The sequence below is a fragment of the Gouania willdenowi genome, chromosome 7, assembly GCF_900634775.1.
Source record: "Gouania willdenowi chromosome 7, fGouWil2.1, whole genome shotgun sequence".
Lineage (NCBI taxonomy): Eukaryota > Metazoa > Chordata > Actinopteri > Blenniiformes > Gobiesocidae > Gouania > Gouania willdenowi.
In genome coordinates, this window is record NC_041050.1 from 31,706,040 (window position 1) to 31,730,160 (window position 24,121).

Here is a 24,121-nt window from a genome sequence, read left to right on the forward strand (position 1 = left end):
TAGATCGTGCAACAAAATATTGCGATATTAAAAGAGATGTGGGTTTTTCATCTTAAAAATAACATCCTCACTATTTCTCAGGTCTCACAGTGTCCATTTAATGTTTGAAATACTTGTCATTAATCTTTAACTGTTAGCTCATGTATTTATTTAGCCTTCTTTGATCTATCATGAAATTGTTTTAATATTTATTACATTTGGTAAAATTGTGTGACTTGTACAACTTCTAGAATGAATTTTTACACCATCAGAAATTGAGTATTTTTTCAGGCGTGTGAACATCAATTAGCTTAGTGTAGTGGTTCCCAACCTTTTACTTGTCGTGACCCCATTATTATTATTATTATATCACAAATTTCTGGCGACCCTGGACTCTATTTTTTTTTTTCTCTAAAATTGGGTTACAAATACAGAGTAGCCAGTATTAGTGCACAATAGTGACAATATGCAGCCAGCTCAGATATTTTTATACTGCATTTTATTTTAAATAGATTTATAATTGAGAAAGTGAAAGCACAGAAATACAGTTGTTTGAGATTCCATGTGGTGTTTAAATTTGAAAAAGAATAATAACTATTTTAGCTATTTGAGCTTTCTGCCTCTTTCTGCACTGTATCTCTAATTCTGATATTATGTATTGTTAGATCAATATTTCTTTTTAATAAATAATTTTAATGAGTCATTTTACAATTTTATTATTACTACATATTGTCCTCATTTAAATTTCATTTCCAGGCGACCACACATGGGGTCACGACTCCAAGGTTGAAAAATCCTGCTCTGAGGACAAAGCTGTAATTATGAAAATAAATATTCTTTTAAATTAAAAACAATATATTTTTCCTGATTTTTTTCCCCTTTTAAAAAATAAAATAAAAGATTAAAGAAATAAAATAAAAGGGAAAAATAAATGCATAAAAATAAAAATAATAATCATCATCATCATAAAAAATATTGAAAAAATTTGATATTTATATAGACATTTCAGGTGACCCCATTTCATTTCCACACACGACCACAAGGTTGAAAAACCCTGGCTTTAGTGATACTGTACATTGTGTTCATTCCGTAGCACCATCTAGTGGTTGGCTTTTATAACAACACCTCTGCTCTCAGGATCTCTGTCGTAATCTCGCGTTGTTTCATCGTGTTCTCGTTCTCACCGTACTTGGCTCTCAGCAGAAGGGCAAAGACGGACTGAAACACGGTGTCCGTTGCACGAAGGACCGGGCACTATTTCCCTCAAACATGCTGTCCAGGCTCGTTATTGTCTCGGGTAAGCAACAGTCTATAACTTATACATAAATTAAGCTGTTTAAACGAGTTTTTATTCTAAAGAAACGCGAGTTTGAAGTGAGTGAAGCTGAAGGGTAAAGTGAAGGCCGCGCTTTGAATGAGACATGCTAATAATGCTAACGGGCTAAACACACAACACTAATTAAAAGCCTCTTAGTTTGCTTTCTGTAAATTTGTATCCGCACTTTCAAAAAGTAGTTTAATGTATATTAATTTCCGTGTATTGTGACAGATGTCATGTCTGTCGCTCAGTGCAGTTAGCATTGTTAGCTCTGCACGCCTGTAAATGTCACCTTATTGACAGGCAGCTACATACAACTCTTTAACATTTGGGCATAAACTACAATCATGGCAGTATAAGTGTTAAGGACTGTGTAGAAATTAATCAATGAATATTACATTTTCATCTTTATTCTCAGGAAACATTCTGCTATATTTAACAGCTGTGTCCTTGTCGATTTAGAGCTTTTTTGGTCACCTTTAACTTGAATAATTGAAACATTGTACAAGAAGAATGTACATTGTTAAAGCAGTAGATAAGATAAGCACTTCTCATTTAAATGGCAAAGTATCAATGTCAGGTATAGTAAGGGTTAGTATATTTTGTAAAAGTTTATGTGTGGTTTAATGTGTATTTCATCTCATTTTTGTAGGCAATGCCCTGAAAGGTAGTGGCCTCCTTGGAGCTGGGTAGGTGTTTTGTTTTTGTTTTTTTTAACATGTGTGGTTTTTCAAGAACAACAAGATGATACGTGTTGGAAAGTCAGTACATATCCAACATAGTTTATTTGGGGAAATAACATTGTTTTCTTCCTCAGCCTTGTCCAAGCATCCCGGTCCCTTCACACATCGTCTCAGAGTTTGGCTCCAGTGCCTCCTCTGCCAAAGGAAGGAGGAAAAGTCCGTCATGGCATCTTCCCAGAGGAGATTTTTCAGTTCCTGTACCCTAAAACTGGAGTCACAGGTCTGCCCTCTTAACCGTTTATTTGTAAAACCTAATTGCTGGGTTTTGATTTAGATGCATACACTTACATGTCTCATAGAGAAGGGTTTGCACAAAGATAAACCAGTTGTTATATTCTGTCTCCATAGGACCCTACATGCTGGGCACAGGCCTCATTGTCTATTTGCTCTCTAAGGAGCTCTACGTCATCAACCAGGAGACCATTTACGCTGCCTCCATACTTTCCATTATCATCTATGGTGTGAAGAAGTATGGGTCAAGTGTTGCTGCATTTGCTGACAAACTAAATGAGGTAGGCTATGAACTGACTTCAAAGATTGAAGTTGTGTAGTTGTTTTCAATAATTGTTGTTTTGCTCTCCTGGTAGCTTTGTCTCCTACTCTAAAATTATTTTGATCAAACTGCACAACTTACTGATTTCCGTAAAAAACCCCACTGCTGTAAAAGATTCATACACCACTAATCCTAATAAGTATGGTCTGCTGAAGAGTTCACCCATCCATCATTTTTAGACCCGCTTTGTCCTATTTCAGAGTCGCGGGGGTCTGCCGCTGCCCCTTTCCGGTTTGCTAAAGAATACATCCTAGTATTCAGTAGTTTACAATGCAATGATAAAATCTTTAGGTTTGACTAGGCATTAGACGATCAGGATTTTTGGGCTGATCAGCGATCAGTGAGTTGGAAAAAAAAAAAACAATCTCCGATCAAATGAAAAAGGATGGGTACCAAATTCAGCTTTTAGATTCACGGGAAATCAAACAGTACCATGTTTCGGTACCTAAACGCATCCTTGTGACTGTAAGGGTTGCCGATTTCCCATGCAGGGAAACATAACATAACATAACATTGCCCGTTGCACGCACAGGAGTGTCAAGACGTCAGCAGCTGCTGGTTGAGTAAACATGGCTGATAATAAGCAGTCCAAAGTATAGCTCCACTTTTTAAAATGCAATGTAGGCTGAGCACTTGCAGAAAACAGGGCGGATGTAAATGTGAGCTTCACTCCTGCACTCCTCCCCTGACCAGCAAGCTGTGTCGACTACATGAGTGTTGGAGATTAAGCTGCGGAGGCACGTGACACTGGAACTACGTGGAGCCTCTATCAGCATCAGCGGTGCACAGACATATTTGGCATTGCAAAACCCACTGTTGCTTATAGTCCGTATTCACAGGTGTACCACGGAGGTGGGCCGCACATACACACACACTTCTATGTCCACCACCCCCTGAAACGGACAGACGTGTCCAATATTAAAGGGAGTAAATTGGAGCGCTCCGCTTTTAGGACTCTCCCTTTTCCCGTGTAGCTGCATCGGCCAAATAAACAACACAAGTTCCATGCACACACATAGACGCTGCCCCCGCTTTCAGACCTGGTCAACTCGGGTAGGCAGACCGGCATCAGCCACTATGCTCCATGGGTTTTCACCTACGTGCACAAATGCGAGTGAAATACTGTAAAGCCGTGCCACCTTAAGCAAACGTGTTGGTTGTGTCAAACACTTTGGTGTAAATGAGATGGATAAAACAATGCAATAGGAACATTTACAGGAAGTTACATCACAACAATAATGTCCTTGATCGAATCAGTGAATTAAGACATAAAAGCCGATCACAATAATTACATAAAATGCAAAATATTGGCCGATATATAGCCGATGAAATTGATGTAAAGCCTAGTTTTTTTCTTCTTCCCTCTACAGGAGAAAATGGCCAAGGCACAGGCGGTGAAGGACGCCTCTGTAACCGGCCTGATTCAGGCCATCGAGAACGAGAAGAAGGAGCAGTGGAGAGTAGAAGGACGATCAATGCTCTTTGATGCCAAGAGGGTAAGTGACACTGGCTTTTTACATTTTTATTCTAACCTCATTTGTATACTTATTCGCCTTCCATTTTGGTTTAAAATGTCTATTAATTTCCTTAGTGATATAAACTTTGCCATTTACAAATATAAAATTACCGTGGCCTGAGTAGTGGAGCAGATACTGATACTTAGTACTGCTTTTCCAAACAACATGAAATGTTCCTTCTCTCAGCCTTGGAATGAAAAGTTAAGATCAAGTAAACCCTCTGTCCATAGAACAATGTAGCCATGCTGCTGGAGATCAACTACAGGGAAAGACTACACATGGTGACCAATGAGGTGAAGAGACGCTTGGACTACCAGGTCGCTTTGCAGGACCTGCACCGTCGGATGGAGCAGGAACACATGGTCAACTGGGTGGAGAAGAGTGTCATTGGCAGCCTGACTCCTCAGCAGGTGAGAAAGGGTTTGGTTTGGTTTTCCTCTTTGGATGAAATCTTTTGGAGCAGTCATTTTGTTACATATTAGAGTTGCATTTCCTTGAGTGGTGGTGTTGCACTTGTAAAGTGATATTCATTATTAGAATTAAGCAAGACTGTATTGATAAAGTCAACCTGGGATTAACTCATTCAGTGCCAGCCATTTTCCGATTTTCTACCCCATCAGTGGCAGCCGTTTTTGAGCATTTTGACAGATTTTAAAAACCCACAGAATATTTTCTACTATGACTATCTGAAATCTGACACCAGATTTTGAAAGATTAAAGCCTCTACTTTCATCAAAACATTTGTTTCTGGCTCGTTTCGTTCTTTTGTAATCAGCCGTTGAATAGAGCAAGTTTTACGCAAATATTCAGTTTCAGCGCAAAAAGCTGAGAAAAAAGCCTTTTTGTAAAAAAAAAAAAAAAAACCCTGTCAGTGACTTTAAAGCTTTTTTTTGCTTTAATGACAACTCTAACATCTGAACATTGTTTCCTTATATAAAACATTAAAAAAAACACTGAGACCGGGCTTTTGATGGCAAAATTATTGTTTTGATATCTGGTTCAGAGTTGAATGTATTTCTTACTGTATTTTGGCGTTCTTCCAACTTTCTCTCCCATCAGTCTGCACACACGTAACTTCCTCCCCGACATGCAGTGTGTCACTGCTTGCCCCGTTTTTTTATGGTTTTATCTCACCATCGCCACCATCACACTATCCTTTAGTTCCACACATGCACTGGTCGTGTGTGCGCTGCTGGGAACGTCAATTCTGTACGCAGCGCCATTTTCTGTCTCGTAAACGCCTTTCCTCCTCTCCCTCTGAGCTCTGCTGAGCGTGGATGATCTCTCGTCCAAAGGTGCGCTGCTACCTCCTACATGTCACCTATTATTTTGCTGTCTGGCTCACAGGCTGGGGGTATTTTGTACCCCCCTCCTCCCGACACTCAGGGATGACCCGTTTGGCCCGGTTAGTTGATGGTTTTATCTCACGATCACAACATTATCAATAATCTACTCAGGTCCACACATGTTCTGTGTTAGTATGTGGAGCTGTGAGCTGCTGGATACGTCACAATATCACTCTGTAGCGCCATAATCTCCATTTTTCCTGCTTCTTCCTGCTTTGCTGGGTAGCATCAGTGGCTAATCTCTCATCTAAAGGTGTACTGCTGCCATCTTCAGGGCACAGTTGGTCACAACACCCCACAGCTTAGATATTGATGAGGGACCTCCGCCAAGGTGTTTTCTAGTAATCCCCGTGAAAAAACGCAAATGACGAGTTATCTCGTCAATGGCACTGAGCGTTTGGATTTGAAATTACGAGTTATCTCGTCAATGGCACTGAGAGAGTTAACCATTAACTGTTCTCAAAATGAATAGATTAATTTATATTTGGTGTTGTTCTTTTTAATTCAGTTTGAGATAAGGCTGTGCGGTTTTGCATTTAAAAAAATCTCTGATTCTTTTAAAAGAAAAATTCGAGATTGGTTTTTCAATTTTTTTTTCAATGCACTTAAAAATGACTGCAGACATCAGATATATTGTCAAAAGTGCAACTTTATTGCTGTGATTGTCCTCAAGAGTTAAAATGCATAAAACGATCCCAAAATCAAAAGTAAATGAGGCTCTGTCATTCAACAATTTAAAGTTTTAACCCAGGTTTAAGCAAAAGTGCAAAAGCAACTTCACAGTAGCTTAAATTTTCTGATTAAGAAATTAGATAACTACATGTTTGACAATTAAAAAGAATATTAAAGTCTTAAAAAATTAAACATGCCCTTGGAGCACATATAGCTACTCAAAGGGTAAACAAAGAGGGGGCTGGTTCACATCGTGCTACGGTAACCCACAAGTACGGAACTCGAAAAAGTCTGAAAAAAACTGTGGTGGAATAAATAGATAAATAATAAACTCGAATTTGCAAAATAAAAAGTTTTTTATCTACAAATTTGATTAATCGATTAAATTGATTTTCTGCCCAGGCCAAGTTTGAGAGAATGAAACTTTAAAGGAACTCATCTGCTTAATCTGCACTGACGACTCCTTTTAACATCTTTTTAACCACATTTGATGATATTGAGCCACTTTTAAGGCTGAAAATAATTCTGTTTTCCGCATATATTTTTTAAAGTTATGTTTGTTTTTTGTTTTAATATTTCATCCTTTTTTTCAAAACATAATAGTTTTTAACTCCTGTGAGGGAACAAATAATAATAAAAAAGAAAATAAATAAAGATGTAATTTAAAAATGTGTGAACTCCAGTTAAAAGGTAGATATAATTTTTACTGACATGGATTATTCTGACTGCTCCTTTTTTTTTTTTTTTTTTTTTTTTTTTACAATATGTCATATAAAAATGTATGAGAGCAGCATTAATCATTGTCACCCAATTTCCCCTCTGTGATTACAAGTTTACTGAATCTGATTTGGTTTATTGATTAAGTTTTGAAGAAACTACCTTACCTGTACATCTTTAGATTACCATAAATCCTCTTTTTTTTATTTCGTCACAAACAGACGTGATGTTGATGTCAAAAATAAGATCATTAATTTTAAACTTTAAATTCTGACCCAATTGGAGACATTTGATTATGGTTTTGTCACTTTTTTTTTTTTTTTTGGTAAACAGTTACACATTTTAACTCCTCCCACTTTGTCTGTTTTCAGGAAAAGGAAAGCATTGCCAAATGCATCTCAGATCTGAAAACACTGGCCAAAACCACTCAGGCTAAAGTTGTGGCATGAAGCGTCAGGCTCCTCCCATCACTCAACTCTTTGTCCCAAGACGAGACTTTTCTTTACAGAATAAACTATTTCTCCTAATGTCTCAGTCAATAGTTTGGGTGTGTACAGTATTTACATGTCAGCAGGTAATACAAATAAATGGTTCTCTTATTCATCCTGAGGTGCTTGTTTAGTTCTATTATTATTATTCCTTGACTTTAAACACGGGGTCAGTGTGTAATACAGTATATAGCGTAGCCATAGAAGGGCGTAGCTTGAGCTGTGTTATTTACACCTTCCTCCTGAGACCTTTGGTCACTGGTCCCGTGGAGCAATGTTAGGCCTTTGGACTCATTAAGTGTCTTCAACCTTAACAGAGCTCTTATCCTTAAATGAACAGGAGGCCAACCCTAACGATCCGTCACTCCCATCTGATAGTTGCACTTTGAACCTGCTGCGTTCCAGCAGCACACGGGATCAGTTTCTCTCATTTGTAAGGAATGAAATTGGAGAATTTCTAGAAAATCTGAAGACGAAACAAAGAATGACACGAGTTCAGATGAATCGTGATATTTGGTTCAGTAATTAATAGGATTCTATCAAAAGGAACTAAGTGATATCCTGTTTGAGGAAAAACTAGGGCTGCTCTACAGTAGGTAAGTGATGACTACTTAAAACTTTGTTTCATCTCTTAAACATGTAAGATTGATATTCTAAACTTGTAAATATAAAAAAAATGATATTGCTGATCAACAAGTTAATACTATTTTTTATTAGTATCACAAACAAGTTAAAATTTGTCGATGACTAAGTTTATTTTTTAAATGTACAAATAGCTTGGGTGGTAAAGAGATGGTTAACACATATGGCTGACATTACACTGTCATTAGCACGAATAAGGTGCCATGATGGCTGTCATTACGTGTTCGTTAAATTATGACACCTTTGGAGCAATGGTGGCATTTTTTGGGTTAGGTGGAGGGATCTAGTGAAGTTAGGGTAAAGGACGACTCTTAATGACTGACAGCTTTCATGACACCTTATTCATTCGTTAATGACAGGTCTCATGTCATAATGACGGGTAATGTCAGTCCTATGTATGTATATGTGAATTATGGTTAATGGAAATGTGACAACGTGGATTTATAGTCCACTGTTACAAGCTAATATAATATAACTATGATATAAAACAGGCTAGAGTATGTTCACAGATGTTTCCTATTTCTTTTTTTATTTCTTAACCAATCATACACAAATACAGAGTTAACAATAGAGAATATTTGGGTTTAATTGTAAAAATACTGTACTTTTTCCTCCCTTCATTTATTTGCTTTTGTATTCCTGTTTTTTCAAAGTGCTTTATAGACAAAGGTAGAACGCATTTCCTTCACAGCTGCTTAGACGTGGCTCTCCCACAGGTACAGTATATTACACAATGTTGACGTCCTAGGCGTTTTAGGGCCAACCAATGAGTTTAAACCGAGGTCAACCTCAGCCTGTAGAGGGCGACAAACAACATTTTAATCTGACAGTTTCCATTTTCTTATTGAACAAATAATGTATACAGACAACAAGGCACTTTAAAGTCATTTATAATCACCAATAAGGTCATAGGATATGAATAATTTAGAAAATCACACCATGAATTCTCCCTAAAAATTTTCAGAAATTGTTTATTGAAAAAGTTAAGACTTATAATTTAAGAAATAAAATAGACTTTCGCTCACTACACGTACGATCAACAACAACAAAAAAGCTTTTGTGTGTCGGTAAGTGGTACCAGGTTGTGGAACAATCTGTGTGTAGAAATTTTTAAAAAAATGACTGAATTTAAACATAAATACATAGTTTATCCTCTTAATGCACAAGTGTTAAAGGGATGAAATTGTAAATTTGTCTAATTATATAGATATATATCAATGGATTGTGTGTATACATATATGTGTATCTATAGTGTAAATAAGTGTATTTTATAGGAGGATTATATGTATAGTACTAGATATAGATAAGTATATACTTCTTCCTACTTGTTTTTGAACATGTGTTGTATAGGCTTCATGAACAGGATTTCTGTACCATTTGTTCTTTTTTGCCTTGTTTGATTTATTTTCATTTTTTTTCTTCATTTTTAAAAATTATTAGTATTCAAATTCAGGCCATATAGAGAAAAGAACAAAGAAACAAGCAGAAACGACTAAAAATAAATAAATAGAATAAATACATTAAAAAAATGAAAGAAGCATGGAATTTCAGCTCTGAAGGACTGAGAAAAAAGTACATTACAGTCCCCCAGAATAATCATCTTTATTATCAACAATTAAATATGAGTTATTTTATACTTAATTTCATGTATTTGTTTTCAAAAGAAAGGTTCGCTCCTGTGCAATACCTTTAATGTAATAGTGTGTATAAAACAACATGAAAGCCTTGTTCCCTTTGACTCTTTGTGGAAAAATAAACATACAGAACGTATAACCCTAAGCTGTTTGGAACCTATTGTTATCCTGCACGTTATTAGTTTTCTTCTGAGGAAATCAAACTTCCCACTTTAAAGAATCAACACATTTTTCACAAAGGTCCAGTGTTGTGTCCTCAGCTGAAAAAAAAAAACAGGCCAATTGTCTTAAGCAAGCCTCGAAAGTTCAACAATACAAACAATCCAGCTTGATTTTTGATTTCTTAAATATTTAAGTACATTTCCGGTGTTTATAAAAACAAAAACAAATTATTTTTCAGCATTTTTGTATTTTGTCAATGAAAAAATGTAAACATCAGTATTTGTATATATATTTATGGAGCCAGTAAGTCATTATTAAAAACAAATGACCAACATTTTAATTCTGTCTACATACAATATGCATATTTTTGTCTTGAAAACTGAATTTTTGACAGCAGTTTGAAATCTGCCGTTACAAGTTACCATCTGCTGTCTCGTTTTGCCTAAAACTGCTTGGCCCCAACCATTGCTGCGCAGAAGCTATATTTTAATCTAAATGAAAAGCTATCAAAACTACATGTTCTTGAGTTTTTCAGGCACAGTCAAGGTCTTAGAATCTTGGAAATTCAAAATGAACAATCACCTTTCAGCTTTCTGTCATGTATCTTCAGGTTGGAGCGTCTGTGAGATTGTTGTCTATGTGAGGAACAAACCCAGTGATAATGTTTGGAAATACCGGCCCCTTTTCCTATTCCCCAAGGTCAGTATGAACCTAGGGCTGGGCAATATATCGTGATTCAAGTTATGAGTTTTCTTTTTTGGTGATATAGAAAAAGACAATATCGTCTATGTCGAGATATATCTACATTTTGTAAAGTTGCTTTTATTTATACAATCAGTGTTTTTTTTTTCATAAAGTTCAGTCAAACAATGTCCTTTACATTTTTTCCCATATTTTATATATATATATATATATATATATATATATATATATATATTTATTTATAGCTTTCATTACTTCTCAGAAAAGCAGATGATGGATTTCTGAGTGTGTCCTAACCCAGACCTTCCTCTACACAAGCCACACTACAGAACTCACTCACACATGCTGTCCCTTATAGGAAAAAAGCCAAAACTGGCACATGTTGTGCAGCTGTTTGTTAATAAATGTGCCTGTGTGGCATTTTTAATCAGCCCATTTAACTCAGAATTGTCTTTCTGGTCAGACTTTGAGTTAAGATATCAAGTATAATATTGTATATCGCCAATATGAGAGAAAATATTGACATATGAGTTTTTGTTCCATATTGCCCAGCCCTATATGAACCATGTTAAACCAAAGCTGTCAGAGAGTCTGAACTATGGTGGATCTGAGTGATGCAGATTATCTTCAGATCTCTGTTGATCTAAAAAACTGTTTAGGATGTACAGTATTCACACCTGCCTGTTTGTGTGCACCAGCTCATGATGGTCACCTCAGCTTTTCTCCTACAGGGGTTTCTCTCCTGAGGATCTTCGTCAGAGCAGACGACCATTCCAACCAGAGGACATCAAGGCTACGCCGCTGCAAAAAAGTGGCCTGTCTAGACCCAATGGCAGATCCATATACAGTATGTTCACCAGAGGTGTAAAGAGTACTGATATATCCTACTCAAGTAGAAGTACTGTCATTGATTGAAATTGTACTCAAGTACAAGTAAGTCATTCATAAAATATTCACGTACAAGTAGGTCAATTAAAAAGTACTCAAAATAAAAATTGTACTTTTTGGTAATAAATCTTGCCATGTTTCCTTTGCATACAGTAAACAACTCATTTATAAACTTAAAAAGGAAGAGACCAAATATTATACAATTGGAACTTAAATTATTTTCCACAAAGGCATCTGTATAAAATACACCAATGAATTCAATTCAAAATTAAAGAATTCTCAAGCTCTAAAGCAGGGGTTCCCAAACTTTTTACAGTCCCGTACCCCTTCAGACATTTAACCTGAAGTCATGTACCTCCCTACTCCTGCACATGATAATGTCATGCAGTGTTTTTCAACCTTGGGGCTGTGACCTCGTGTGCGGTCGCCTGGATTTCAAATGGGGTCCCCTGAAAAGTCTAGTTTAAAACAATGGAAAAAAACTGATTAAGAAAATTCATCTCTAAAATGTTTTAGTTATTATTCTTTTTCCAATTATAACACCACACACACAAAACAATCTTAAACAGCTGTATTCTTTCACTTTCTGAAATATAAATCTAGTTCAAATGAAATGCAGTATAAAAAATATTTGAGCCAGTGCATCATTTTGTGCACTAATCCTGGCAACAACAATCATTACCAAAAGCTAAGAAAAAAAAAGAATCTTGAGACGCCAAATATTTGTGATAGAAAAATGGCATCACGACCCAAAAAAGTTGGGAACCATTGATGTAATGTCACATACAATGTAGCTTTACAGTGAAATTTGTCCCTGAATTTGACCTATCCTGTTGAAAAACTATATAATAATAAAAATGAAAAGAATAATAATCTGTAACCATGGGTAGTCTAACTAATGTGTAAGTTATGGCAATACATGGAGGCTCCTGACTGCGTTGGATTCATATTCTAGTTTCCCGTTTTTTCTTTTTATTCATGTACCCCTATGACATCTTGCGTTCCCGTTCCCCACTTTGGGAGCTCTAAAGTATAGCTAAATTTATGAACTCTGTTGTTTTGGTGCAGCGCATTACGTTTCATCTGGTTGGTCGGCTGTGATGTGTTGCATTTGATTGTTGTCTGGTCTTTTTATTTTATGTAGTTTCAAAACAACCATTGATCATTTTAAAACAAAAAAAATAATAATTTACCCAGTAACGGTTGGATTTAGAAATGCAACGATTTACCGTACTTCTTTTAAAACATACCTAAGTACAAGTGAAATTACTGATTTAGAAATATACTTTAAAAAGTTCAAGTTCACACCAAAATAGACAAAATAAATGAACACAGTAAAAGTTCAAAGGGAAACATTTGACATTATGAAGCGAGGCCATAAAAAAAGTACAAGTACCCAAGAAAGCACCTCAGTTACAGTAACGTGAGTTACAGAAAACAACTACATTCTTGTTTGTTTGAGCTCACACACACACACACACACACACACACACACACACACACACACACACACACTGAGTAGTGTCTTTATCAGTGCAGAGAAAGGAGTATTCAGAGACACTGACCAGACAACAAGAGAGCATCTCAGTCCGAGTGGAGGTGAGTAAAAACAATTAACCAACACAATATAAACGCAATACACCACATTGATTCACTCCACCTTCCCAGCACCTGTTCACCTGTGAGATGAACAACGGGGATATGAGAACCGCGGCCGACTGCTTATCCAGGCTGAAGATGCTGGATGCCAAAGGCCGCCTGTGGCCTCAGGAGATGATCATGGAGATCCAGGGAGGATACCTCCTGCTCTTAGACATTGAAACGAAGGTTGGAAGATTAATTCAGAATTTCATACAACATTCATTTTGACTTGTTTCCCTCACAAACTCGAAAGAAAAAAAGACTTTGGCTTGATTTGAACATTTTTGTAAAATGCATAAAACATGATGCACAAGTGTCCAGATGTTTTACAGAAGGGCCTGATATGAGTTCCTTGGATTTTAACTTCATCCTTCCTCCACAGGTGGAACTTGAGTCGATTCCTTTGGGCTCGATCGTACAAACTAAGGCTGTGCTGGATAGCTGCGCCTACAACTCTCTGCTCACAGTTATGGTTGAGCAACGAGGCAAATGCCAACTTTTCTTGTTCCAGTGTGAGGAGACCGGGGTGAGTCTCTTTATATGGACTCTGTTCAAAATTGCATAATAACGTACTACTCATACTTAGTCTGATGTAAAAAGTAGTATGTAGTGCGTTCACATTCGATAGTATGGAAAGATTGTCACGATGCACGCACATTCACTTTGATTGACAGTGGCCCGCTGCAGGAAGTCGAAGCCTATTGGCTGGGCAAAGTCGGCGTTTTCTTGCATTTGTATTGGGGTCTATGGACGAAGGCGGGACTTATATACATTAATATATATGAATGACCACCGGCAGTGGACCATAGTAAAAGACAAGTTTCCCATTTCAAAAGAATGATACATAGATTTCTCAGAAACTCCGGATATCAGCTTTAACGCCCATGATGCATTGCGAGTGGAATGTAAAAGTTTTTAACGCTTTTGTAAATAGGGTTCTTGTCTTGTTTTGAAGTTAACGGAAGTTTTGTCAGTAGCACATCGGTGGGTTTCCGAAAATCTCTGAAATGTCGGCATGAGACATGTTTCCGTGAGTTTTATGGCTGAAATGAGCACATGTTGATATTCTACTTGGAAATTTACTCGCTTAAAATGTTTTCAGAACTTTCAAAGGTGGAGAATCAATGGAAATATTTAACCTCAGTGTAAAATGCATCTTGGGAAACTTTGAAGTATACTTCAGAGGGAACGATCACCATACAAATCACCCTAACTTATACTAATAGTATAAAGTAGATGGTAGTATATATTCATTGAGTGTGTAGTGTATAGTACGTTAGAATGCAATTTCAAACACAGCCTATGACTGACTATAATCCAGTGCAAGAAGCTTTCGCACCTGGCGTCATGAGTTTTAATAGATCAGGTGTGTTCCTGCAGGCAGAGCTGGTGAAAAGTGATTTGGACAAAGTCGTCCAAAAACATGGCGGTGATCAGGATCAACAGAGAGAACCGTCTGACATCAGGTGCTTAATCAAACACAGGTGGTACAAGATGAGAAACCAGCAAACAGAAGGTGTTAAGCCATGAACTGCTTTGACTTTTTTCCAGGACTAATTTGGAGAATATCATCGGTCAGCATAGTTTCCGGAATGCCGGGCCTCGTCCTGCACAGCAAGAAAGAGTCCCACCTCCACCTGATGACCTCGCCCCACAGTGGGGCTTCAGAGAGACCAGCGAAGTAGCATGTGGGAAAACAAAAGCTCTATCATCCAGAAGAAACTGATGTTCAGTTATATACCAGTTGCCTCCATTTCATTCACCACATTATAATGTATATTTTCTATCTCCATTAGATGAACCAGTGATGGACCATCATGGCTTCCAGGATTCACAGAGCAGACCTGAGCTGCCACTTTCTCCTGAGATGTCTGATACTGAGAGGAACACGGTCAGTCGCTGTCTGTAGGGGTGGGGCAGTGGGCGTGTTCTAAGGGTAGGGCAACAGTTGACTTAAATGAATTTAATAAAACCATGATATAGCTGCTATTAAGTCAGTGATACTCAACATGTGGCTATATCGTAATTATTATTCTTCCAGAAAACCTCAAAAGGAGGAAACATTTTCACCCCTTTTGACCTATTTCTTTGGTCATTTTGCAACTTCCTTTGTCCAATTTTTAGTTTTTTCAGATTTTAGCTTTCTTTTGCCAATAAATATAAATTTTTCCTCATTTTTGTCAGTTTTTGCAAGTTCTTTTTGACACTTTTATCAAATTTTTGTCATTTCTTTAACCTTTTTTGCCACTTCTCATCCAAATAACAACCTATTGCCTAATAAATAACACTTGTTTCCTTTTCTCCCTACATTTTGCCCTTTTTCATTATTGTTTGCCACATTTCTTTTTTTTTTTTTTACCACTTTGGCCTATTTTACTCACATTTCACTCTTTTCTTGCCGTGTTTTTGCCACTTATGGATGATTTTTTTGCCACCTGTTACTAATTTTACTTACACTTTACTTTTCACTGTTGAATCTTTGTTTACCTTCTCAGAATGGCAGCTCCGTCAAATGGCTGGCTGTGATTGGCTTGATCACCATTCAATCAAATCAATATGTTTTCAAAAATGAATCTCTCTGTAAAAAGTGAGGGGGATTAATTTTTGTTTCTATGGAAGTGCGAGTGTCGCATCCCCAGCATCCCCCACCGCCTGACAGTCTGTATCTGCTCACATGAGATGGAGATGTTATCAACTTATTACCAAATTTCTAAAAACTCGTTTTCCTGATTTCCTAAAAGTTTTGAGTGTGTAAAAACTTGACGGCACGCAGACCACATGCACGTCAACTAACATGACGCGTCGAGCACTGCGTCTGTCAATTTACCAAATGTAATCTGGGCGTCTCTGCCAGAACATGCAAAGTATTTGGGAGGAGGAAATGCAAAAAGATCATAGGCGGAGTTTGTAATTCTTGCCAGGGGGGCAAAAGAAAAAATAGAATTAAATATTCAGACCATCTCGAGATTCACACCACTGTACAATATACAATAATTCGAAAATGATTAGTAACATAATTGATGTTGATGACAAAAATTTGCATTGATGCATCGTTTGTTGTTGTAATTTAATGATAAAATTCATCTATACATACATGAACTTCTGGGCACAGAGTCACAGAATTGTGCAACAGAAGAAGAACCAACCTAAAGTCTCAAAAATTTGGGACCATTTGACCTAAAACATATACTACACACCTGAGGTAGAACTAGCATCTGCAACATGAAACTATCAGTAACACATTCTGTTTTATGGCACTTAAAATATTTCTATATTATGTTCATTATATTAAGAATTGTATTATTATCATTATTATTATTATTATTAATTTTTTTTTTATGAATTTGGGAAAACTTTAATGAAAACTTTTGACCACTAAGTGATTTACCAAACCTGGAACCAACTGTGGTCATGTTTTTTGCACAACTATTTAGCATGTTTGACAGGCAGGTATAAACTGTCACAGCTTTACCCACAGATGGCTGCAGTTATTGGTGTGAGGCGGAGATGTAGACAGAACAAAAGGCAATGGAGTACACAGATCTTTTCTACTCTAGACAACATTTTTAGAATAAATTTAAATAAAATATTTGAAACATATTGCTTACCCAGAATTGTTATTTTGGAGATTTGTTAAGAACTTAAGGGCTAATTTGTTGCTAAGTGCAGAGAGAAGCCAAACAAAACATGTGCAATATATTTGCGTGCTCAGCATGATCTTAGCATCTCAGGTCCCTTACTGTTTGATCTTTTGTCTTTGGATGTCTTCCCAGGAGATTTTAAATCATGTTATAAATGACTTGGATATCTTCATGAATAAAATGAATGCTGTAGTGAATGCGTCGTCTGTAACGGAGGACAAGAGCAAAAAGAAGAAAAAGTGGAACAAGAAAAAGTCAAAGAAAACTGGTAGGAGACAGACTTCATTGCTCTACAGATATGTTGAGTTGAATAAATGCATCCTGCTTTGTGGGACAATGAGCTTGTTGTCATGCTTTATGTGTTATGTATTGTGTTTCTGCAGCAGTTCCCACATTGCCATCTGTGGAGGAATACGCAACCTCTCTGCAGAAGATCAAATACGGATTGAACCTGCTCGTAAATACAGCTTTACATAGATATTTTCATATGATACAGAGAAGAAGTTTTTTTTCTTTTGGAAAATAAAATTTGTGAAAGCAGAATATTAAGAAATAATGGTTTTCCTTTGGTTTCAGGGACAACTGGACAGCTCCCTAAGCAACCCCAGTGCTTCTGACTATGTCCACATCTTCTTCACCATTTTAAACTGGGTAAAAAACTAAACTGTGCTAATTTTATCACAGCGGGGGCCACAAAATTGTGATTTTCTAATCTGAGAACCACGTGATACAACATTTATAATAATTACCAATCTGAGCCACGATAGAGGAAAGAGTTGCTGTGTGTTCTTGTTGCCATTTTGTCATTTTTTTGTTGATGTTTTTTGTTTTTGGATTCATTTTGTGTAATGTTCTTGTCATTTTGGGTGTTTTTGCAGTCATTTTGTATATTTGTGTTGTTGTTATGTATATTTTTTTTTTCACTGTCTGCATTCGTTGTTGCTTTCTGAGTGTTTTTTAGTTATTAATTGTGCTTTGTTGTCGTTTAGTGAGTTTTCTGAGTCTTTTTATGTATTTTTGTTTTATTTTATATTTTTCTGCCATTTTGTGTATTTTTATAGCTGTCTTGTGTGTTTTGCGTGTAATTTTGTGCATTTTTGTTGTTGTCATATTTTGTTTTGGATCATTTTGTGTATTTTTGTTATGTGCTTTTTAGAGTTATTTTATTCATTTTTTTCTTGTTATTTTTGTTGTTTTGTGTATTTTTCTGCCATTTTGTGTGTTTTTGGAGTCTTTTTTGTTTGCACAGAATTCGACTGAGGGCTGCATTTGGCCGCAGGCCACCAGACAAAGGACTTGTGAATTATTTTTAACCCGTGATACTGTGGTTATACTGAGCTCTTTATTTTCTGTATGACTTTATGAACGGTTTCTTCCACAGATGGTTCCTCAGTATCCGGCTGAGGTGCCTCCTGCTGTGGTCTCACCCCTGCTGACGGATGCAGCCATGGGGCTGCTCACTGCGGTCGTCACACCAGAGGAGGATGACCTATGGAGGTCTCTGGGAGATTGCTGGAACATCCCTCGGTTAGATCCACACAAACCTATGCACACAGTTTAATAAATGATTATGAAATTCGGTAATATCTAATTACAAGTTGGGGATGAATTTTGGAGAAAGAAAAAAGAATTTATCGCATGCTGTCAACATTTGTCACTTGGCTCAACATTAATTAATTACCGATGTTTATTAGGTTTTTTTTAATTAGAAAATAAGAATAGAAATGACTAATGTACTCTCATTATTTTTGAAAACTTCTCAGTTTATTTGTTTTTCTAAACGACACTAAAGCTTCCAGGTTTGTGAAGAATTAGAGGAATTAATGAGTGTGACATTCCTTCACTGTTCCTCTGCTGTTATTGGATTTACTGTATGTATTTTTTCCAGGAGTCATTTGACTCAATTAAATAATTCATGTCGACACTTGCAGTCACAGTTTCCCTAAGGAGATTAGATTTGTGTGTGGCTAAAACAGCAAAGAGCAGGATTCAAACTAGCAAACCTAAAGTTATTGGATAACCACTACTGAAATCTACTGAACCAGTTGCCTGTTCCATCCTCTGATGATCAGGTCCAGATGGCCAGATGACTCCGTACCACCTTACATCCCAGAATTCTACGATGGCTGGCAGCCGCCGGCCCCCTCCCATAATCATCCATCCTTTAACAATGGCCCAATGAGCAGGAGCAACAGTCAGCGCTTCCACTCTGATCCACCCAATGACATGCAGTCGCCTAGAGCAATGTTACGGCAGCCTGAGGTAGGCTCACTTATAACCAGGACATTACGCATATGATCTTTTTGTGAGCTGAAACACTGTTTCCACACATGGTCCACACCTGAAAGATTTTAAAGTGTGAATAATTACCACGATCAAGATCACTGATCCAGATAACTGCAAATATCTGGCAAAGAGGAGTATTAACGCTGGGCGGAGGTTTGCACTCTTTAAGTTCTCTTGTTGTTAAATATACAAACACGTCATTGTACCACAGGGCAAAGTACAAACCCACAAGATCAGCTCACACACATGCAAAAAGTTAACATAGGAGATCATATAAAAGACTTGACTCAAGATATTGATGTACCCATATTATCCAAGTAAGACTGCCAGACTCTTTCTTTAATTTATTGGTTTATTTAACAGGGACATTGTACATTAATATCCATACAGAAAATGTACCAGATTTACCCAGAAGGCTATTTTTCATCTGTAGTCCCTGGACAGAATGTTCAAATTTCACCCTAAAATAATGCAAGTTACAGGAAATCTACATGACGACATACTAACATATCACACTTCAATTTACATATTCTATATATATATATATATATATATAAGAAACCAGTATTTCACCAAGAGGCATACACAGTTGGCTAAGGCATAGGTTTGTGTTGCCATGACTGATTTGAGATGAGCCAGGTGTGATTTAAAGGCGTCATAACGCGTTCATCTAAAATAATCAACTACTGACAAGCAGAGATTCATCAGATTTCCAAGACAGTGCAATGCATTTCCTGCATTGCACTTGAAAGCGTGTAATAAAGTTGTGTTTTATGGGAACTGGGTCTCTGTTCAAGAGGCAGCATTTAGCAGAAATAGAGAGACAATGGTTACATTTGAGAATGACCTGCAGGAAGAACAAGATTAGATAGAAGAACATGAAGGGAACTGCTATGGAAATAAAATCAGAAAGGCCAGACTAGGATGGTTTGCAAAATCAATCAATCAATCAATCTTTTATTTGTATCGCGCCAAATCATAACCAATGGTATCTCAAGACACTTTTCAGTAGAGCAGTCTTAAGGACGAAAAGAAAAAATAGTAGCATGACTGGACAAAATGTCCTGCAGGATATGAAGACGAGTTGTATTTGATGATGATCTGATCCTGCAAAAGGTAGATAGAGGCAAGACTTTGTCAGAAGAGAACATTTGGTGACCACGTTAGGAAGGCAAACAGAGGGAATCATTATTTCATCTGAGTTGAGATGAAGGAATGGAGGCCATTCATTTATGTACAAAAAAAAAAAAAAAAAAAAATGAATGTAACCAAGTCGGAAATAAACTGAATAAATAAATAAAAAAAATAAAAATGTATTTTCTTCATGATGTGTTTTTGTGCTTCTTACAGTTAATGACCAGTGATCCATGGGGTCCTGCTCCTTCAGCACAGTGAGCACAACTACACAGTGAACACGGCCTCTTGTTCTGCTTTCTTTGTTCTCATTAAGTGTTTGTTTTGCTGCTGTTTCAGACCTGATGAAGCTCCGATCTACACGCGTGTCATGTATGATTTTAGGGCTAGAAACAACCGAGAGCTGAGCATAATGAAAGGAGAGATGGTTGAGGTAAGAGGGAGAACGTCTCTTCAAGTCTATTTCAGATGAAAAGATTGATACTAAATTACAATAAATTACTAACAGTAGAACTGTCTTAAAAGAAAAAGCTCTTTAAAGACTAACTAAACCCCAAAACCACTTTATTCTGCTGAAAACAAATGTATTTGAGTACGACTTAGTGCTGTTGATGGATTCTTGTCCAACTCTTGACATTTTAGTCAAAGTATTTCATTTTGGAATATTTTCAGGTAAAAATGTAAGTGACTGCCCTCTATGGGTTGAAAGCCTGAAACCAGCTATTGCGATCGAATTTTGCTATTGGCTGAGAATGGTGCTTTGTTATGTTTTGGTGGTTTCTTACATCACAAACCACCATTGTGTACTCTGCGATCTGTGGTGAGTAGGTTTGATTGAGATAATTGTGAATAGAGAGGTATTGTGAGTATTGAGTAGCTAGTTGGCATAGCATAGATCACATGTGTCAAACTCAAGGCCCTGGGGCCAAATCTGGCCCTTCAAAGCACCCGATTTGGCCCTTAGGAGAGAGTGAAAATGACAGAGAAAACAAGAATCATTGTGTAAATTACCAAATAATTTAGGTGTAAATTGTTGTAGAAAGAATCTCAATAATGTTGAAATTGTTATTTTTCCTGCATAAAACCCGAGGCCAACTTGTGGTCGAACCAGTCCGTATTTGGCCCTTGAACTAAAATGAGTTTGGTGCCCCTGGTCTAGACTGTTCTTTGGAGTTTTTATAGCATAGACCTGAGGTCACCAACCAGGTAGCCCTCAAGGACCATGTGAGGGGCCCTCAGGAGCTCTAGTTACCAATGAGCTCCATCAAAAATCTGATTTATTTTCCAGAACTCAAACTCACAAATATAAATACATATGCCAGATGTAGATAGTACTTAGTAGAGTTAAATACAGCTGCACATGAAACATTAGGACCATTGTTGTTAAATGTTGCAGATTTGGTGCATGGGTTGTGGTATGTTTTATATATATATATATATAGTGTTGCATGTTGAAACTTAAACATTTCCTACTAATTAAAGTTACTGCTACAGGTATTTACAGGTATTTTTCGCTCACAGGTGATTCAGCAATCTAAGCAGTGGTGGCTCGTGCGTAACTCTCGTAACGAGGAAGGAAACGTCCCCCAGAATGTTCTGGAGCCAGTAAGAAGTGACAGAGGCCGTGAGGATCGGCAGGTGAGTTCAGTGACTTCCACAAGGTCTGCAGGAAAACCCACCAAAGGGTTTCACATGTGATTATCACCTGTTTCCTGCTTTTCCACAGTACTCTAACAGCCCTGTGACTCTGGACATGAACTCCTCTTCTGCTGAAGTGAAAGCATGGCTGGAGTACAAAGGCTTTTCCAAGATGTGAGAGACACAGCTTTCCCTTTGACATTATACTGCGTTATATACATGCATTGTGAGGAAGGATGATCATTATTCTTCATCACTTTTGTCTCTTGGACAGCACCGTGAGCAGCCTCGGAGTGCTGACTGGAAAACTTCTTCTGGGAATGTCCAAGAATGACATAAGGACTGTGTGTCCAGAGGAGGGAGGGAAGGTGTTCTTCCAGCTTCAGGCCATTAAGTCGGCCATCGCAGTGAGTCAAAAGCCTATAGGTCAAGCATGAATCCAGCTGTTGCTGCTTATTGATGACGTAATGTTTTCTGCAGCTGGCCAGTGAACCTTCAGGCCTGTACAACGGCCACTACTGACAGCTGGACTCTTCTATTCTCAACATTAAACCACGGATCAACGCATAGAGTGGAAAACACGCATAGAATGTCTGACACTCCTGCTTTTGTATTAATTTATGTCCCATATATTTTTAAGATGCACATCACAGAACAATAATCAATAACTACACTGTTAACCCTTAACTCCCCACAAATATTACACAAGTGTTAATAAGATCATAACAATGATAACTGGAAAAGCTCTCGGAGAGCGCAGACCTCGGACTGCCAAACAGCTCAAGCTCAGCTAACACGCTACAGTCACGGTAACAAGGCAAACTCAGGATTACCATGACTACCTGTCAACATTGAGCTGTTGACTCTGAGAGAACCCATGACATCATTACAAGTTCCACAGTGTGGATGGGAAAATTAATGGAAAATATATACACATATATATATATCCCATTCATATATGTTTTCTTTTGGTAACCAGAACATCACCAAAATTTAATCACATCCAAAATTGTATTTAATTTTCCTGAAAATGTAATCCAAATCTGTTCATAACTTTTCAAGGTATCTTGCTAACACAGAGACAGACAAACGGAGGGTAAAACATAACCTTTACGCTCTTCGCGGAGATAATAAACCCTACAGCAGACATGAGCAACGCGTGGCCTGGGGGCTACATGTGGCCCTCAGACAAATTTTGAGGCCCCAAAAGTAAACCATAAAAAACATGCAAAATGTCATTGAAATGTGCAAAAATACACAAAAATTACAACAAAAATACACAAAATTAATCCAAAAAACACACAAAACATAAAAATAACAAAAGTCCTTTGTTCTTTATTGTATCAAGGTTCAGCGTTGATAATGTGACCTTCGGCACAATCACATTTTTGTAGCCCCCGCTGTGATAAGTTGCTCATCTCTTCCCTACAGTAACAGATTGATGCAAAATTGGAAAGAGAGGGTTAGAATTAATAGCAAAAAAATGTTCAGTTTAATTAATTCTTCTGAATTATTGACAGCAGAGGTCTGCTCTTATTTTACTGACAATCAAATGGGTTTTATACATTTTCCCAAGAACAGAATAGAAGTTCCTCGGATGCTGTCGAACGCTTGTGATGCAATGTGTGACCTTAAGAAAAAAAAAAAAAAGGTAACATTGACACCTAAAAACAATCTCTGGTTTTTGGTGTGGACTCTTTTTGCTGCCAGCACAGATTCCCTATAAACATGTTTTTTTCTCAAAGTAGTTGTTGGATGGATCAATACCTAATAAAAGTTGCTTTGCATGTAAGAATTGGTAAATCCTATTGTGTATGGACATCCTTACCCTTTCCAAAGCCTCCAACCGCAACTCATCTATTGGTACGACTCAAAAAAAAAGTTTGTTTAATGAAAAAAAACTCAAGATTTCCACTTTGGCAAGCATGAAAGACAATGAGAGGAAAAACTTTAAGAAAAAGCATTGCAGTATGCTCAAGATAATGATTTGAAGGTTTTTACAAATATGTCAATTTAACAAAAATGTATAGGTTATACTGTATATATATATATATATATTACCTGCACAATTATCAAACTACAGATCAGGGGGTACAGCAGGCTTGGATTAAACTAAACTGTCAGCTGGATTGGCTCAGCTTGTGGGGTTGAGAAGAGTTTGATGAAAAAGCCAGCATGGCTACGGACGACTTGGGTAAACCATAGACCTGGCCCTCTTAAGAACATTTTGATAAATTACCCCCCATGAACCGTCAGCTCTAGGAAACCTGAAAATACGAGCGAGGAGAAAGCACAGACTGTGGAGAGTAAAAATATGACACCACCTTAATTGACATTTAAATGTTTTCTTTTTAAACACCATTTTATTGTGCTTGACTTTTAAAACCTGTACAGATTAACTTTTCCCACAGGGAAGATTT

At 37.2% G+C, this 24,121-nt stretch overlaps 2 protein-coding genes across 2 annotated transcripts; both read left to right on the forward strand.

The window, feature by feature from the left end:
- Nucleotides 1–1,127: 1,127 nt before the first annotated feature.
- Nucleotides 1,128–7,448, forward strand: atp5pb (ATP synthase peripheral stalk-membrane subunit b). Its single transcript, XM_028453089.1, has 7 exons — nucleotides 1,128–1,276; nucleotides 1,950–1,986; nucleotides 2,115–2,260; nucleotides 2,389–2,552; nucleotides 3,964–4,089; nucleotides 4,341–4,520; nucleotides 7,217–7,448. Exons 1-7 carry the CDS (start codon nucleotides 1,249–1,251, stop codon nucleotides 7,292–7,294), a joined length of 759 nt encoding a protein of 252 aa, XP_028308890.1. The 5' UTR covers nucleotides 1,128–1,248; the 3' UTR covers nucleotides 7,295–7,448.
- Nucleotides 7,449–7,639: 191 nt separating this feature from the next.
- On the forward strand, nucleotides 7,640–22,642 carry eps8l3b (EPS8 signaling adaptor L3b). The gene is made up of 20 exons (XM_028453995.1): nucleotides 7,640–7,929; nucleotides 10,382–10,470; nucleotides 11,205–11,320; nucleotides 12,896–12,960; nucleotides 13,030–13,188; nucleotides 13,385–13,528; nucleotides 14,383–14,468; nucleotides 14,554–14,690; nucleotides 14,799–14,893; nucleotides 16,776–16,911; nucleotides 17,027–17,100; nucleotides 17,220–17,294; nucleotides 18,025–18,170; nucleotides 18,716–18,905; nucleotides 20,280–20,320; nucleotides 20,403–20,496; nucleotides 21,585–21,701; nucleotides 21,790–21,875; nucleotides 21,976–22,108; nucleotides 22,182–22,642. Exons 2-20 carry the CDS (start codon nucleotides 10,433–10,435, stop codon nucleotides 22,221–22,223), a joined length of 1,974 nt encoding a protein of 657 aa, XP_028309796.1. The 5' UTR covers nucleotides 7,640–7,929; nucleotides 10,382–10,432; the 3' UTR covers nucleotides 22,224–22,642.
- Nucleotides 22,643–24,121: the final 1,479 nt, after the last annotated feature.